General features: G+C 39.0%; 1 protein-coding gene across 1 annotated transcript in view; it reads right to left on the bottom strand.

Moving 5' to 3' along the window:
• Positions 1 to 18,248, bottom strand: part of THSD7B (thrombospondin type 1 domain containing 7B) — an 864,031-nt gene that overhangs the window by 213,727 nt on the left and 632,056 nt on the right. The window contains exon 14 of the mRNA XM_062199372.1: positions 12,650 to 12,828. Within this exon, the coding sequence (XP_062055356.1) occupies positions 12,650 to 12,828 (179 nt within the window). The remainder of the gene's footprint in view (positions 1 to 12,649; positions 12,829 to 18,248) is intronic.

Below are 18,248 nucleotides of genomic sequence, written 5' to 3'. Positions count from 1 at the left end.
TTGAGCCAAATAAAATTATACTTGATAGCTGAGATAGAGAAAAAAAGTCCATATACAACACAGTACCTAACGGCAAAAGGGAGAATAGAGAGTTGCACTGAAGCCTTTTGTATGTCCTTATTTGTATCTCATGACCTGGGGTATGCTTTGGTCTCTACATTCTGATGTATTCTTTCCCATCAGCTTAATCCACCATCCATGAAGGGCATGGAATCAGCTTCAAGAGTGATCACATGTCAGATTATACAGCCAGATTATAAATCTACTTTCCTCCAGATGCAAGCAACTTAGAATACACATCTCATGGACCACTGGGCTACAGGAAAACATATTTTTATTAGAAAAGACACACATTTCTGGTTTCTATGTGAATAGTACAGACAATACACTACCCCATTTAAAAATGGGCAACTCTGGGGCCAGCGGTGTGGCTCACTTGGTTAATCCTCTGCCTGCGGTGCCGACATCCCATATGGGCTCCGGGTTCTAGTCTCAGTTGCTCCTCTTTCAGTCCAGTTCTCTGCTGTAGCCTGGGAGGGCAGTTGGAGGATGGCCCAAGTGCTTGGGCTCCTGTACCCACATGGGAGACCAGGAAGAAGCGCCTGGCTCCTGGCTTTGGATAGGCACAGTTCCGGCCATGGCGGTCATTTGGGGAGTGAACCAATGGAAGGAAGACCTTTCTCTCTGTCTCTCTCTCTCTCTCACTGTCTATGATTCTACCTGTCAAATAAAAATAAAATGGACAACTCCAATGCTTCTAGATACTTTCAATCATACAGTGATAAAGCTAGTAGCAACTTTTTCACTGTTCTCTGGCCAAATTCCAAATGTCAGCACCTGTATTTCTATATCTAAGGACTTTTACCAGAACAAGAGAAGACTGCTTAGTCTTGAGTGCATAGACCTCACATGCCCTCAAGTAATGACTTTACAAACTTTTCTTTTCTTTTTATTTATTTGACAGATAGAGTTAGACAGAGAGAGAGAGACAGAGACAGAGAGAAAGGTCTTCCTTCCGTTGGTTCACCCCCTAAATGGCTGCCATGGCTGGAACTGTGCCGATCCAAAGGCAGGAGCCAGGTACTCCCTCCTGGTCTCCCATGCAGGTGCTGGAGCCTAAGCACTTGGGCCATTTCCACTGCCTTCCTGGGCCACAGCAGAGAGCTGGACCAGAAGAGGAGCAACCGGGACTAGAACCCGGAGCCCATATGGGATGCCAGCGCCACAGACGGAGGATTAACCAAGTGAGCCACGGCACCAGCCCCTCTACAAACTTTTCTTATGAACATCTCAGCTCCCTGTCCTTTCAGTGAGGATCAAGAGTTACCCACAGGCTTAGCCTTTGGTGGCCACCTCAGTAATTGGCTTAACAACATGCCTTTTGTTGGCTTCTCCCTACAATGTTTCTTACGCACCTTCCTAATCATGTTCACTGTACTTCAGAATAAAATTCTCATTTCTGAATCTTGTTTCTTGCTCTGCTTCTTTGAGAATCCAGCATAAGATAACACTGTCTGCAGCTTTGAAAAGGCTCATCAGAACTGGACAGAGAATATGTTTTTGGAGTGTGATAGCCAAAAATTAACCCCCCCCCACAAAAAAAGAGGAAATAAAAAATATAGGAAAAGAATAGCCAAAGAAGGATAAATGAAAGGGGCGTCCACAGGAGGGGGTTAGGCAAGAGGTTAAGTAAAGTAGTTGGTCAGATAAAACCCATTGCAAGTTGAATTAGAGCAAAGATTTAAAACACAAAAATACATAGATGCAAATATCAAATGTCCCTTTAAGTGAACAAAGTATAAAATTTTGGACCAACTGTAACTTCCGCATAGTTGTATCTCTTTGCTACAAAAACAGAGAAAAGCATCAGTTACTTCACTCTGGGTATCACAATTGCCTCCCTGGTTTATGACAGAATCCCTGCTGTTCCCTTAATTGACATAGAGTGCACTGGAGAGTCGCTTTAATTCAAACGTCTTCCCTATTATTTTCTGGTAAACTGATTGAGCTTCTGCTTTAAGGGTGCCAGGACTGCTGCCCATGACTGCGGAAAGCTGTGGACAGTCCTTCTATTGACTGAGAGTGTCCTTTAGAAGATGAGCTTCCCACTTGCTTTCAACATAGGTGATAAGCACATTATGCCTTTTCTTATCATCCAGGAAAAAGAGATGTCTCATCAGAAAAGGAAGCAACAACTTCAGTCCGCATAGGGCAGTTTATATGTAAATGACAGTGGAGCATGGTTTTATTTCAGTGTGGAAAGAACTTGATGAGTAGTTCTCGCAGAAAGGGCAATAGAGTAAATCCAAATATCTAATTTCATGGGACAATGTTTGGTAGCCTGTAAAGTAAATTGAAAGACAATTTCTGTTGGAACTTGCAACCATATTTGACATCAATCAGTTGATTTATACAATCAGTCTGTGAATGTGAAACTCTCACTCTTTATGAAAAAGCCCGAGCAAGGCTGATGAACAGACAGGGAGACAAAGTGCCCGCACTTCTTTCTGAATTCTGAATGCCTCTAGGCTCAGAGGAGTGTAGTTGGGGCCAAATAATAAAATGACCTATAAACTATACCATGTAGTTTGCGCTTCATCTGGAAAGTATCAAGAAACTTTGAAAGATTTTTAAGAACAATCTGATTTGGGATGTGAAAACTTCATTAAAACTGCTAGGTCAAGACATATAAGAAGGCAGGGAAGTGTATCAGCCAACAGAGAAACAAATGGGGATGCTGATGCCTGTTTTAGAGAGATGTGAGCATAGCCTGGCCAGGAGGTAGCACTCACGGCATTCTTTCTGTTTCCAAAGAGTTTCATGATAGCAGCAGGCAACAGTCACTGATTTGCTGTGAGAGACAAGGCACTAATATAAACATTCAATGTACCCATACAGCTTTTACCCTCTTTACATCATGTCAGGTCATATTTCAAGCCATCATCTAGAATTATACCTTATCTGTTTTTAGGAAGACCTGTGACAGCGTAAGAGATAAAATGAAATCTCAATTCTGATGAAGTCAAATATAAGCATATCCTATGACTGACTTTTAGGGATGTACTGGACAGAAATGCATACAAATCTGTACCAAAAAACATGGACAAGGATTGTCAGAGCAGTGTTATTTGTAACAGTCCCAAAATGGACAACACAGATACCCATTAATAATAAAAAGGATACAACATAGTATATTATATGAGACTGAACCCCTACAATGTAAGGGCAGGACACAGACTCTCAAATGCCTCCCTTAGTCCAATGTGCCCTTGCTTGTCCTCTCCCTTAGTCCAATGTGCCCTTGCTTGTCCTTTATCAAAGGAATTCACTAATATGAGGGAATAATGCAGCTGATCTGACAAGGTTCTGATCACTGGATTTCAAGGAGTCATTTGCTTCTCAAATACATAAGAAAGTGGATGGCCAGAACTGGCCTGGAATGATTTGTATAGAGGAATTCCCAGTCTGGGCGGAATGTAACTATCACTAGTGCATAACCCCCAGACCATCTGGTATCTACCAGGCCATCATGAATGCCCTAAAGAACACAGCATCACTGACCAAAGGAAGGTCGCAAGCACCACTGACCAAACCAAAACTTGGACACAAACTGATCATGTACCTCTCAGCCCCAAATTTAATCTGTAAGAAACTTCACACCTAACTCCTCATGGAAAAAATACATAATGCAGAATTCCATGTGTATAAAGTATTTTTAATGATAAAAGCAATCAATAGTGTTGCAGATGTAACAGTTCTATTTGGTAAGAGAAAGGTTGGACTGAGAAGTCTGTCCACAAAGGGGGCATCTAAGATGTTGATGACATATTAGTTCCTGACATCATTAGTGACTGGGTGGAAAAGTTTATTTATTTTTTTAGATTTATTTATTTACTTGAAAGTTAGAGTTACAGAGAAAGAGGAAAAGACAGAGAGATAGAAATCTTCCATCTGCAGGTTCATTACCCAAATAGTAACAACAGCCATGGCTCAGACAGGCTGAGGCCAAGAACAAGGAGCTTCATCCAAGTCTCCCAAGCAGGTGCCAGGGGCCTAAGCACTCTGCTGTCTTCCCAGGCTATTAGCATGGCGCTGCATCAGAAATGGCACAGTTGGGACACAAACGATACCCATCTGGGATGCCAGTGTTGCAGATGACTTAATCTACTGTGCCACAATGCCAGTCCTTGGAAAGTTCATTGTGTGAAATATCAGAGTTTGCCTTGAATGATTTGTGTACTCTCCCATATACACCCTATAATAAACTGTGTATATAAAAAGGTCAAAAAAACACAAATTAATAGAGACTGTTAATAATCCTGTAAAAGTTTTATTCCTCGTTGTCATTAGAAAAAAATACAAATAAGATTTACTTTAGAAATAAAATAAATCAAACCTCTCATATAGGAAGCAATGACAGCAGCTTTCAGTACACATCCAAGCTAAGTCCTTACCACTAATATATCTGACTCCAAATGCTCTAATAGCTAAGTGGAAAATGAAGAACAATTTGTATAACTTACTTCTAAAAGGCAATATGGCATAAGTGAAAGTAAACTGAATCAAAAATAAATTATGTACCAGACATCAAGGAAAAATGATGGCACATAATATTTATCACTATATGCCAAGCAATGATATAAAAAGTTCATCTTTCTAGTCAATTTCTCTTATTCAATCTTCTTTTAAAAAAGATTTATTTATTTATTTGAAAGGCAGAGTTACAGAGAGGCAGACACAGAGAAAGCGAGAGAGGTCTTCCATCCACTGTTCACTCCCCAAATGGACACAACAGCTGAAGCTGGGCTGATCAGAAGCCAGGAGCTAGGAGCTTCCTCGGGGTCTCCCACATGGGTGCAGGGGCCCAAAGACTTGGGCCATCTTCTACTGCTATCCCAGGCCACAGTTGAGAGCTGGATGGGAAGAGGAGCAGCCAGGTCTCCAACTGGCACCCATATGGGATGCTGGCACTGCAAGCAGTGGCTTTTATCCACTGTTCCACAGCACTGGCTCCTCATTTAATTTTATTGCGTGCTCACAGTAGGCTTATGAGGTAGATATCACAATTTTACCAATCAAAGCCATCATCAAGTTTCAACTCAGAGAGGTTCAATTTGACCCCAGATCTAATTAAGTGTTAACTCTTTCTATACACTGGTGAGTGACAATGGAAAAGGTATTACATTCCGCTACACCTTAGTTTTCTTTGCTGTGGAGCTTTGAATACAGTACCATGGAAATAGTAATGCTTACTTTCATCTCTTGAATTATGGGCTAAGACAATTGTAAAGAAAACATTTTCCAGGTTGGAATTAAACAGAAGTGGTGGGCTCAGTGAACAAGAATCTCAACCCTGGTAGTATCCATAGTCTGCTTGATTAGAAGAACCAAACGAACACACGTCAAGATCCACTCTAACTGCACTAAGCCACAGTGTCCAGAGCAGAGGCCTGTAAAACTGTTTTTATAGCAATCTCCTCATCATCTTAGTGATTTTTCTATTGTTTATGAGACAATAAATTACAAAATTCAAAAGACTAGGATATGCTTAAATCATGAGCCAATAAATGCTGTTTTGTGGGGACCTGCGATAGGAATGAGGTCACTTGTTTTTGGGTTATTTAACTCAATACTGAAATAAAAGTTGAACAAAAATCTAAAAACCCAGATAGTTACTCTGCCATTTAGAACCTTACTTTCCAGTAGGTCTTAAGAAAATTCATATTTTCTTTGCAATTTTTTTAGAAGGTACAGCTCTCCCATCAGTTTAGGTTTAATTTTCTAACAAGTATGCTTAGTGTAACAAATTCATACTCATAGTTAAAATCATATTCTTTCAGTGTTTGAGCTGCCCATTCTATATTTAAAGCTACTTAATAAATGGTCAGAAAACATTTAAGGGGCTGGCCTTGTGGCACAGCAGGTTGAGTCTATGATGCTGGTCTCCCATGTGAGTACCAATTACAGCCCTGGCTTCTCTGCCTCTGATTCAGTTCCTTGCTAATGCACTTGGGAAAACAGTGAAAGATGACCCAAGAAGTTGGGCCTGTGACATCCATGAGACAGACCCGGACAGAGTTCCAGGCACCTGGCTATGACCGTTGCAGACATTTGGGGAGTGAACCAGAGGATGGAACATCTCTTTCTTTGTCTCTCCATCCTTCCTTTTTTTGTTACTCTGAATTTCAAATAAACAAAAATTTTTTTAAAAAAGAAAATTTTTGAAAAGCAAGTTCTGTTAATTTTTTTAGCAAAGTACTTAGAACTTCCACTTTGCTTATGGCCTTGTCTAAATACTAACAGAGATTGTGGATTCAAAAGGCTTCTATAGCCTAGGCAGCTTATGTCAAGAGCCTCGAGCAGTCACTGATGTCATACATAAGAGTGTTAATTGTTAAATAAACAACAGGAGTCACTGTGCACTAACTTCCCATGTAGGAAATCTGTCCTCGATGAGTTGTATTATGAGCGTTAACTGTGATACTTGTTCTCAAACAGTTTTTTTTTTTTTTTGGTGTATGTGCGTGTGTGTGCAAAAGTTTGAAATCTTTACTTAGAGTTGGTCTTCTATGTACAAAGTTAATTGAAAATGAATCTTAATGGAGAATGGGACTGGGAAGGGGAGAAGGAAGAGGAGGAGAAGGTAAGGAGAGTGTGGGTGGGAGGGCAGGTATGGTGGGAAGAATAACTATATTCCTAAAGTTGTATTTATGAAATTTATATTCCTTAAAAATTAATTAATTAATTTAAAAATAGTTACAATATTTTAGGGCTTTTGGAGGGAAGGGTTATAGAGAAATGAGCTGTGGGAAGAAAATGAACAAATATCAAAGAGAAAATTTGCCAGATTTACAATTTTACACCTGACTTCAGGCAATCCTGAAACCTTGCCTCAGGGGTATTTGCCAAGTCTGCCTAGTGAAGAACATTCTAGAAGTAGACAGAAACATTTTGAATAACAAATAAAGATGTTTGGATGCATGCAGAGTAGCAACATCCAGTGTTAAAAGATCCTAATAAAGTGTCAGTTCCAGTGCACAACAAACAGGAAAACTGCCTCTCCTAAGTGACTCTGAAAGATCTCAAGAATAATGATCAAAGCTTCTTCTAAAGATTTTAACAAGCCTCAGGGCTCTTGGTTGAGAGGGTCAAGAATAGGGGCCATGTGAGTTAATGATGGAGAAGAGGAAACTCTTGAGAAGCGGCAGCCATTGTGTTTAGAGCTGGGCAAAAGCAGAAGCACTGAGTCCGCTCTGTGCTCCACTCAGCTCAATCAGTGAGTGCAATGCTACACTTAGGGAGCACAGATTTGGAACTGTCAAGCAGCATGAAGGAAACAAATGGAAGCACACCAGCCCGCAAAGGCCATTCCAGGTTGTCCCTTGGAAGGTGCAGTGTACCTGGAGTTTGCGTAATTACTATGTTGCCGAGAGAAGAAATGTTTTGGGAGTATCTGCCTCCATTAAGTCCTCCAAATAACCCTAAGGAACAAATCACCCAGTCACCCTTCATTCTATGACAGGTGATATATCATTCTTAACACAAGTTCTTACCTGTAGTACAGCCACCAACTATGCCTTCACATGCAAGAACAGTACACCTGAATGTAACTTAATCATAGGTCATTTTGGGCCTTTTTATATATCCATCTCTTGCTCGAGTTACAGTCTGGTGTTCCCATCAAAATACTAAGGCCAAAGTGAGCAGAGATCTTATGGGCATGATTTTGTTGGGCAGGATTAGTGGGAGTTGGGCTGGCTGAAAAAGAAGCCAGATGCCAAAACTGGTTACATCAAATTAAACCTTAAGTGTGGAGATATTTTTCTTGGTAAACAAATTATCCCACAGAAGGACAGCTAGGTTATTCCTGCATGTTAACATGATGCTAACAGTTAATGAAGCATAAGCTAGCTCCCCACAGAAAACTGTCCTCACCTGAAAGTCTCTTCTAAGGAAGAGATGATGTTAAAATGTTAAGAAATCTCTGACCTTAATGTGCTGTACATTGTGATTTAAAGCTATAACTAGTACTCAAACAGTATTTTTCACTTTGTGTTACTATGTGGGTGCAAACTGTTGAAATCTTTACATAATATATGCTAAACTGATCTTCTGTATAAAAGGGAATTGAAAATGAATCTTGATGTGAATGGAAGGGGAGACGGAGTGGTTGTGGGTGGGAGGGAAGTTATGGGTGGGGGGGAAGCCATTGTAATCCATAAGCTGTACTTTGGAAATTTATATTCATTAAATAAAAGTTAAAAAAATGAAAGCATTCTTAAAGACACTACCACCCTGCTATGAAAAGCAAAATGCATTACACTCATCATTTTGAAATTCCGATCACCTCTTTTTGAGGGGAAGATATGGCAAATGTTTCTAGAGGACACATTTATGCAATTTATGCACCGTCATTCAGTTGCAAACAAAATCACTGCACCTATAAAAATGTATTTAGAGAACAAATGTTTTATGTGGGGAGATACACAACGGAATATTACTCAGCCATTCAAAGGGTGGAATCCTGTTATTTGTGGAAAAATAAATATAACTGGAGGTCATTAAATAAAATGAGCCAGGCACAGAAAGGCTAATATCAAATGTTCCCCCTCATATGTGGAAACTAAAAAGTTTATCTCAAAGGAGAAGCCAGTAGAGTAGTGATTACTAGAAGCTGGGAAGTGTGGAAAGAGTGGGTACAGAGCAGGGGTTGGATAATGGGTACCAAAATACTGTGAAGTAAGAGGAATAATGTTCTGCATAGTAGCATAACTACGGTTTATAACCGTTAGTATATATTTTATAAGGAACTGCAAGACAGGAGACCAACAGTTCCAAACACAAAGAAATGATAAGGAGATAGAAATGCTAATTATCCTAATCTAATCATGCCACACTCGTTACACTCATGAAATTTATGATTATTATTTGTCAATACCACTCACCCAGAAAGAATGAGGCATCCAATGAATGTAATATGACAACCCACAAGATAGTGTAGTAGAACTGGAATGGGTTACAAAAGTAAAAAGACAGTCTTTACCCTTAAGAATTCCTTATGTTTTAAAGAGAATCAAAAGAGGAAAATTAGCACATGCAGGTAAATTAACATTTACATAAATATTCACCCAAGAAAGCCCAATGTTTTATGAATAGTATGGTAGACTAATCTTGATCATAATGTATCTTCCTCATGCTCAGGTACTAAAGACGTGTCTTTTTTAATGCTCTAATGTGCTTGCTTAAAAAAAAAACAAAACAAAACAAAACCAAAAAAACCCCCTCTTACTTATTGGTGAATAGGCAATAATATATTCCTCCCCCTCAAAAAAAATGGAAATGAACTGAAACCAAAGACTAGTTGAAAAGGAGACAGCTAAGTTCAAATCAGTAGTAAAACTAAACCTTACAAGAGTTTCATTGGCTTTACTGCTGTACCATATTTCTGATTTAGAGAAACAAACAGCATTACCTTATGAAGGAGAATTGCCATAAATTACAGAAGCTGAGGAATATTTCCTAAATTATGAAAAGCCCTGACAGCCCAATTTATTGTAAGATGGATTAAGAAAATATGAATCATTTCAAACAAAACTCTATAAAGAAAATTACACACACATACACACACACGTGGGATTCTACTATATATAAGAAGTAGTATATAATAAAGTCACCACAAGATTTTCCCCACAAATCTACTTACAGGAGCAAGTGTGCTTGCTTTGGAAACTTCTTTTTAAATTTAGGAGTTTTGACAACAGTATTTTCCCTTGCCATTTACAGATTTAGTAGTAAGAGGGAGGGTTATTAATTATTGCCCTGATCAATTAACTTATGTCAAGACATAAAGTATGTGTAGAGACAAAGGAGCCCTGTACACTGCTGGTGGGAATGTAAATAAATGCAGCCATTATGGAAAAACCATATGGAGGTTCTACAAAAAACTAAGAATAAAGTTATCATGTGATCCAGCAATTCTACTTCTGGATACATACTCCAAAGACTCGAAATCAGAATGTGGAAGGATACTGAACTCCCACGTTCTGCACAGCACTATTTACAACAGCCACAGTATGAACTCAATCTTAGTGTATATAGAAGATGAATGAATAAATAAAATGTGATGTATAAACACAATGGGAAACTATCTAACCTTAAAGAAGATAGAAATTCGGGAATTTGTGACAATACAGATGTCACTGGAAAGCGTTATGCTAAGTGAAATAAGGCTGGGACAGAAATTGAAATGTCACATGTTCTCATATGTGGAATTTAAAACAACTGACCATTCAAACAGAGAGTAGATGTTGTCTATCAGAAGATGAGAGGTAATGGGAACAGGGAAATGATGGTCAAAAGCTATAAAGCCTCAGGAGAAATGATTTCTTTTTAAAACCATAATCTATTGCACAGCATAATGAAAACAGTTAATAATACTATACCATATATTTCAAAGGTGTAGAGTAAATTTCAGATGCTCTCACTACTAAATAAGTATTTTGAGGTGATGTGCATGTTAATCAATTTGATTTAATTATTTGATATTGTAATCATAAGTCATGTCATTTTGTACCCCAAAAATGAAATCAGTTGTTTTTTTATAAAAATAAATTTTAAAAAGATATAGAGCATGGATTGGGGTCAAGTTTTTTGATTCAAGTTTAATTTAGCCACATGCATGTTAGCTATCTGACACATTTTTATTTTAGATTAGTGCCATACTAAATTCCATTTCTAATCAAACTCAGGATTCATTTCTGAGCATCACAAAAAATCAATTTTTATCAAGCTAGAATTCCCTTCTTGAACACAAAAATTAGAAACACCCCCTCCATACAGGCTTGCCTTCAATTAATTTTCACTTATTGAATGTATCTAAATCATTCAAGAACTTGGACTTAATTTCAAGCTTGTACCACTTCTCCAGGTTATAAACGTGATATCCCAATTAAATGTTTGGAACAAGACTTCTCTAAGTCATAACAGACATACAAGTGCTACGGCATTATTCACACTTTGAACCATTATACATTGGTTTCCTCTATACATTTGCCTTCATAAACTGAATGTCACCTTAAGGTCTTTGCCTAGATAATGTTCTTTTCATCCCTTGGTAATTTCCTAGTTCATAAAATTAGCATATTAAAATTAGCATGTAGCACTACAGTAAAAAGTAATTAGTTTTCACCGGTGGTTTTGAGGAAGATATGAGAATTACCATAAATTATTTGAACTGTAAGTGCTCAGTAGGTCTTTTCCATTATTAACACCAGGGAAATCCCCTAGGGATGGTCGAGCAGTCTGAAAACCTTTCCCCTAAAGCCCTCCTCCTGCCCACAAACCTGCACCCTTCATTTCTTGGAAAAGCTGATCCCCGCAGCCTATGCCTGCTTTGATGGCCTCCCTCTTCTTTTCATTAATCACATCTTGCTCTTCTCTTCACCAGACTCCTGCACTTGTGAGGCTTTTTCATAGCCTTTATCTTGATTGTATCATCCTGTGCTTTGTTTTCCCCAACGGGTTTCTCTCTTTTTTAAGGGAAGAAACTATGATCATTATTTTACCACATGACCTTCAAAGCTAAGGCTAGCACAGGAACTAAGCCTTGTCTTAGAACCCGATCATTTTTCATCTCAGTGAGTTTTATAAAAACTGGGGGAAAAAGTGGCTAGAGATACTGTTCTCAAACTCACATATGATATTTAAGTCCAAAAAAAAATTTCACACACTATTCAAACTAATTAAGAACAGATACACATGATTCCCCACTTGTCAGACAGCCTGTATGGTGTCTAATCAAAAAGAAAGTAAGAGAGGAGAAACTAATGGAATAGAATTAGTAATAGCTACATTTGCAGCTATTTGGTTAGAGGTTTCCAAATCACAAAGGTTTTACATCTCCACCTGAGACAAATTTCATCTTTACATGAATTAAGAACTTTTAGGTATCATCTTGTGCTCCATAAATTCAACTGATTAAAAAAAAAACCTGATATTTCAGTCCTAATCTAATAATCTGCATTCACTCATAGGATAAATAAATCCTTTATTATAATTCTTAACTAAATTTTAGACTTATTATATGAGTAAACAAAGTGAACTTTATTAGACATCTACATGAAATATATCTACTAGAGTTTTATTTATGAAAACATCTTTGACTTCAGGAAAAACAGTTGGAGAAATAGTCAAGAGACAATGAGAGTTTTGGAAGAATTGGTTAGATTGAGAATGAAAAATTCAGGACAGAGTCAGGTGAAATAAAAAATAAAACACCATTTCTGGCGTTGACAGAAAAGAGCACTAATTATGTCATAAATAACTTATATTCTCCCAATTGTATTACTATTACTTTCATAAATATGTAAATTCCATAATATCAGATTATAAGTCAATATCATCTAAAAATCAGATTTAAATTTGTAGATATTATCACAGCTAAGGATACCAGGATATTCTCAATGGTACTAGCAAGTGGGTAACTTCTTCTATTATTAATTATAAAATTTTATTTTCTGTCCTCTTTAACCCTCTTTGGACCTTACAGTAACATTTCATGAGCTACCTGTTAAAGAAAATGGCTTCAATTTCAACAGAAAATAATAATGGGTACAGCTGTAGTCTTTGTTTTTTGCTTCAAGCACTTTACCTGATTCTTGAGATCTAGTCTAGGACATGGTCGACCTCCATTATAAGGTTTCTCTTTCAGCCATTTGGATCGAATTCTCACTCCAATCCCACAGGATGAACTGCAGGAGCCCCAGCTAGACCAATCGCTTAACTTGCAATCAAATGGGCAGGGAACGACACACTCTTCTTGAATATAACCTGAAAGGAAAAAGATTTGAGAAGGGAGGGAAGACTGACGAACAGAGACTGATCAAATACACTTTCATTTCCATTACCACAGATCATGGTTTTCAACAATACTGCTACAGCAGCTTCAAGAATTTTTACTGCAGATAAAAAGGTCCAAGATTTAAGATACAAATAAATAACCTCAGCATTTAATTAAACTTGTGCCCTTCTGTTTACTGCATATACAAGTATGAGATGGAAGAAACAGGAAAAAGTACACAGTTGGTTTCACTTTCTGAAAAGGAGAATAGATGCAGTACAGGACTGAAGAAGGCACCACGTCCCCTCGTTGGGGTTGTGTTCCCCGTTCTACAGTTCCTGCAGTTCACATCTGCAACAGGGAATATAATAGAGTTAATACTTTATTTTTAAGGTTTATTTATTTATTTGAAAGGCATTACAAACAAGAAGAGGCAGAGAGAGAGAGAGAGAGAGAGGTCTTCCATCTGCTGGTTCCCTCCCCAAATCATTGCAACTGCCAATGACTGCCCCAGTGGAGTGGGCAGGAGATGGGCCCATCCAAAGCCAGGAGCCTGGAGCTTCTTCTGGGTGTCCCATGTGGATGCAGGGGCCAAGGACTTGGGCCATCTTCCACTGCTTTCCCAGGCCACAGCAGAGAGCTGGATAGTAAGTGGGGCAGCCAGGGCTCAAACTGGTGCCTACATGGGTTACTGGTACTGCAGGCAGTGGCTTTATCCGCTACACCACAGCACCAGCTCCTAGAGATAATATTTCTTCTAGGTCTGTGACCTGCATGGCTTTCACTAAGAAACATATTGATTCTCGCTTCCATTTAGTGTGGCTTGGTGGAGGAAATAGGAGGCCAGAAAGTGAATCACAAATTACAAAGATCAGGATATTATTGAAAGAAAAAATAGAGGAATAGTAAAAGAGTTGGCAATGGGAAACTGCACTGGAATCATGAGATAATGTGTTGAAATACAGCTCCAAAAGTTTTAGCTCTACATGACATTGCTCCTGTCCTTAGCCAATTTTTTTTTGTAAGGTTTCTTTCTTTATTTTGAAAGTCAGAGTTGCAGAGAGAGGGAGAGACAGAGAGAGAGAAAATCTTCCGTCCTCTGGTTACTCTCCAGATGGCTGCAGTGGGCAGTACTGGGATAGGCTAAGCCAGCTGCTTTGAACTCATCCAAGTTTCCCACTAGGTAGAACGGGCTCAAACACCTGGGCCATCTTCTGTTGTTTTTCCTGGGCTGTTACCAGGGAGCTGGATCAGAAGTGGAGCAGCTGAACATGAGCCAGAGCCCATATGGGATGCCAGCATGAAAGCTGGTGGCTTTTCCTGCTATATACAACACCAGCCCCAAGCCTATTTCTTAATATAATATTTCCCTGTATAATTTCAGTCTTTTAACTACTAGCTCTCTTGGGGCCAGCATTGTAGCACACTAGGTTGAGCCATATTTTGCAATGCTGACACCCTATATGAGTGCTAGTTTCAGAACTGGCTGCTCCACTTCTGATCCAGCTCCCTACTAATACATTTGAGAAAGCAGTGGAAAATGACCCAAGTACTTGGGCTCCTGCCACCCACATGGGAGATCCAGGAGGAGTTCCACACTCCTGGCTTTGGCGTGGCCCAGGACTGGCCTCTGTGGCCATTTGGGGATTGAACTAGCAGATGGAAGATTTCTCTCTCTCTCGCTGCAACTCTTCCTTTCAAATAAATGAATAATTTTTTAAAAAATTAATTACTACCTCTATGATAACTACAATAAATATCTCCAAGACTGATGTTCCTACTGAACTCTATACTACCTACTTAAAAACTATACTTGGATACCAAATTACCCCAAATTCACAAGATATCCATTTCTTCTAAAATATTCTAAGTCTCTTACATTCCTCACCTCAAGTAACTGCAACAGCATTTCATTACTGCACCCTGCTATACATGCATGTATAATCTCTTCTTTTTGAGTGTGGGTAGGCATTGTGAATGTGACAGGATGCCATTTTGGTAATCAGGTTATGGACAATGGCGAAAGTGAAGGGAACATAACAAATATAGTTAGTGTGTCAAATAAATGGATTAGTTTCTTTTTTTAAACATTTGTTTTATTTAGTTGAAAAACAGAGTTAGAGAGACAGAGACAGAGAGAAAGAGAGATTTTCCATTTGCTGTTTCACTCCCCAAATGACTACAGTGGCCAGAGCTGAGCCTATCCAAAGCAAGGAGCCAGGAGGTTCCTCCAGGTTTCCAACATGAGGGCAGGGGCCCAAGGACTTGGGCCATCATCTGCTGCTTTCCCAGGCCATAGCAGGGATCTGGATACACAGTGGAGCAGCGGGATGCTGGTGCTCAAGCCTGGGGCTTTAACCCACTCCACCACAATGCTAGCACCAAATTGATTAGTTTCAATGAAACAAAAAGGAGATCATTCTGGTGAGCCTGACAATCAGGTGAAAGGTCCATAAAAGTGGTACTGAGCCTTTTTAGAATCTTTAATTGGAAATTGAACTCTATACTTATAAGACAATGAATTTTACACACCAGAAATGGTATAAAAATTATGAATTACAAGGAAGATTGCAATATGAAATGGCCATAAATCACAGCTAAAATGGCCAAGCATTTTCTCTTTTCAGTTTATTAATGCTAGCTTAAATTTTGTCAAAGAAACAAATACTAGGTTTTAGGAGAATTCTAGGACCTTCGGTTAATTGAATTTCACAGCATAGTGTCCCAAATAAGGGAAAATAAGACAACTTCCCCCCACACACAAACCAAGTATAGCACATGGTAATTTCACTCTTGGAACTTTGCTTCAACCTCCTTCATAACAATTTTCAACAAATCCAAAGCAAAGGAGAATGGATCCAGAAGAGACAACAGAATAGGTGGTCCTCACAGAGAGGGAGAAAGATGATTCAGTTATGTGTGGTCAGGTAGCACCTCCAGGGCTCTTGTGAGTCCAGCTCAAGGCCAGAATCTGGAGCATCCCCTGTGTAAGCACAAACATGAAAGTCAAACTTGCTAACCCACACCCCAACTTAGGAATCTGACAAGTGCTTAAGTCAACAAGAAACTGAGACGGATCAAATAAGAAAGTAAAGAGACACTGACTAGGGTATTTTATCTTTTGGGTACCACATGAAGGCACACAACCCAGGTCAGAGCAGGAAAGATAATCAGGGTGCCACTGTAAAATGATGGAGAACAAGGGAAATTTCTCCCAGTTTCTCTAGAAATATCCTCTCCTGAAGATGTGAGATGAGAACTTCTGTTGGAAAGTTTCACTTCTCTCCTCATCTCTGTAACAATGAACTTTACAGCAGGTTCCCGTATAGGGTTCTATTTGTGGACAGATCGTCCTGCCATGCTATGAAATACAAATAAAGGGACCATGTGGTAGAGAATTAGGAGCAGCCACCAGGACTTGAGGGCAGCCACTGGGTGTCAGCCAGCAAGAAACAGGGACCTCAGTTCTCCAACTGCCTGGGAATGAATTCTGCCAAAGCTCAGAGGATGCCCAGAAGAGCTTTCCACAGTCAACCCTCTGCTGAGACCTCAGCCTTGGCCCACACCTGGATTATAGTCCTGCTATTTCTTCAGAGAATCTAGAAAAGCCGTGCCTGGACTCTTCACCCATGGAAGCTATAATACAATAAAGGTGGTTTTGGGCTGCAAAGGCTGTGGTGATTTATTGTGCAATGATTAACAACTAATAATTATCCAACATAAAAAAATCTCAATTCATCATAGATGCCCTCATCATTCTACATATGCATTAATACATTTCATAAATTCTTACATTGCAAAACCATAAATATGCCCCTTCACTTACAATTCTCTTGTCAGTCCCCTGTTTGGGAGCTCACCATATCTCACTCAGAATAATGCAATGTTCTCTCTACTGGTGTTTCTTTCTAATTATTCTCTTTGGTATCTATTAATCACTCTGAGTAAAATATTCTTTTCTAAAATACATGATAATTACATTACCCCTTTGTATAAAAATTTTACTAATGCCCCACTGCCTTGCAAATAAAATACCAACCAGCCCATTTTGCAAAACAAAAATCAAATTAATGATGAAAGTTCTAAGCAATGGCTGTAGACCGTGGCTGTAAAGTATAACTGCATTGCTGGACACAGATCATAAACTAATTAAGCCAGAATCTCAGAGGATGGGACCCTGACATCATTAGTTTGTAAAGAAACTCAGGTGATCCTAATGTACAATCTGGGCTGAGAACTACCTCCCTAATTTGTTTTTGCTTCCTTTTCCTGTATCTGAAATTATACCTACACAGACTAATTCACCTTCTCCAATAATAGGTATGCTTTTATTCTTTCAGAATAAGTCATTTTCCTAACCAATTGATGTCCCTGATTCGATACTGTAACTATTCTCTGACCAATATAGTTGAACTCCTTGTCCTAGTGCCCTTCTGCCATGCCACACTGTCAAAACATCAGCCCTGCATGAGACGAAATGTTCTCCTTCTCTCTGCTTAAACAGGACTACGGGAAGTAAATGAAGAAATCACTTATACCACACCGGCAATACTTTAGTGCATAGTTTCCATCTTCAACCATGTTCTCTCCCAGCCTGGCCATTCCTCTGTGCTTTCTTCTAATTCTCTTTCTGCATACCAGCTCCTTCAAACCTGCTCCACCTGCTTTTACACTCTTAAGATCTCAGTGCTTTCTCAATCAGAAAAATAGAAAGCAATGCATGAAGAGTCTTTCAGTTTCCTAGGAATATATTTGTGTGCATCCCCATTATTTTTCTTCTTATTTTATATTTAAATTGAAAAGGTACAGATAAAACCTTTATAAGGCAACCTCTTCACCTCTATCTGATACATTTCCAACTCTTTTCCAGGCTCTTTTCAAGTCTTCTCTTCTTGACATTCTCTCCCTCTCCCTGTCTCCCTCTCTCTCCCCCTCTCTCTGTCTTCCTCTCCCTCTCTCCTCTCTCTCTCTCTCTCCCTCTCTCCTTCTCTCTCTCTCTCCCTCTCTCTTCCTCTCTCCCCCTCTCCCTCTCTTCCTTTCTCCCTTCCTCTCTCTCTCTCCCTCTCCCCTTTACATTAATATTAGTGTACCTTTAAATTTCACAAATAATATTCATTGATAAGAATGCAGCAAATCCAGATCTTCTCAGAGTGGAAAAAATTGCTCTAATTGAGACTACTGAAAGACTAACTCTCTCTTGTTTAATTCTATAGCCATTGTGAAGGCACTCCGAGCTCCAGTTCAGTGCACAATAATAAAAGCTAAATAAAGGGCTACAGAAAATTCACAAGCCTTACTTAATATTACAGAGAAACTGAGTCACAAAATTATTTTATTTTTTGCTCACTGAAAAGAAGACTAGAAATTCAGAAATTCATGGCATGGGCATGCTTTAAATAGGAAAATCTGA

The sequence above is a fragment of the Lepus europaeus genome, chromosome 1 (genome assembly GCF_033115175.1).
Source record: "Lepus europaeus isolate LE1 chromosome 1, mLepTim1.pri, whole genome shotgun sequence".
Classification (NCBI taxonomy): domain Eukaryota; kingdom Metazoa; phylum Chordata; class Mammalia; order Lagomorpha; family Leporidae; genus Lepus; species Lepus europaeus.
This window is presented reverse-complemented; position numbering and strand designations above follow the sequence as displayed.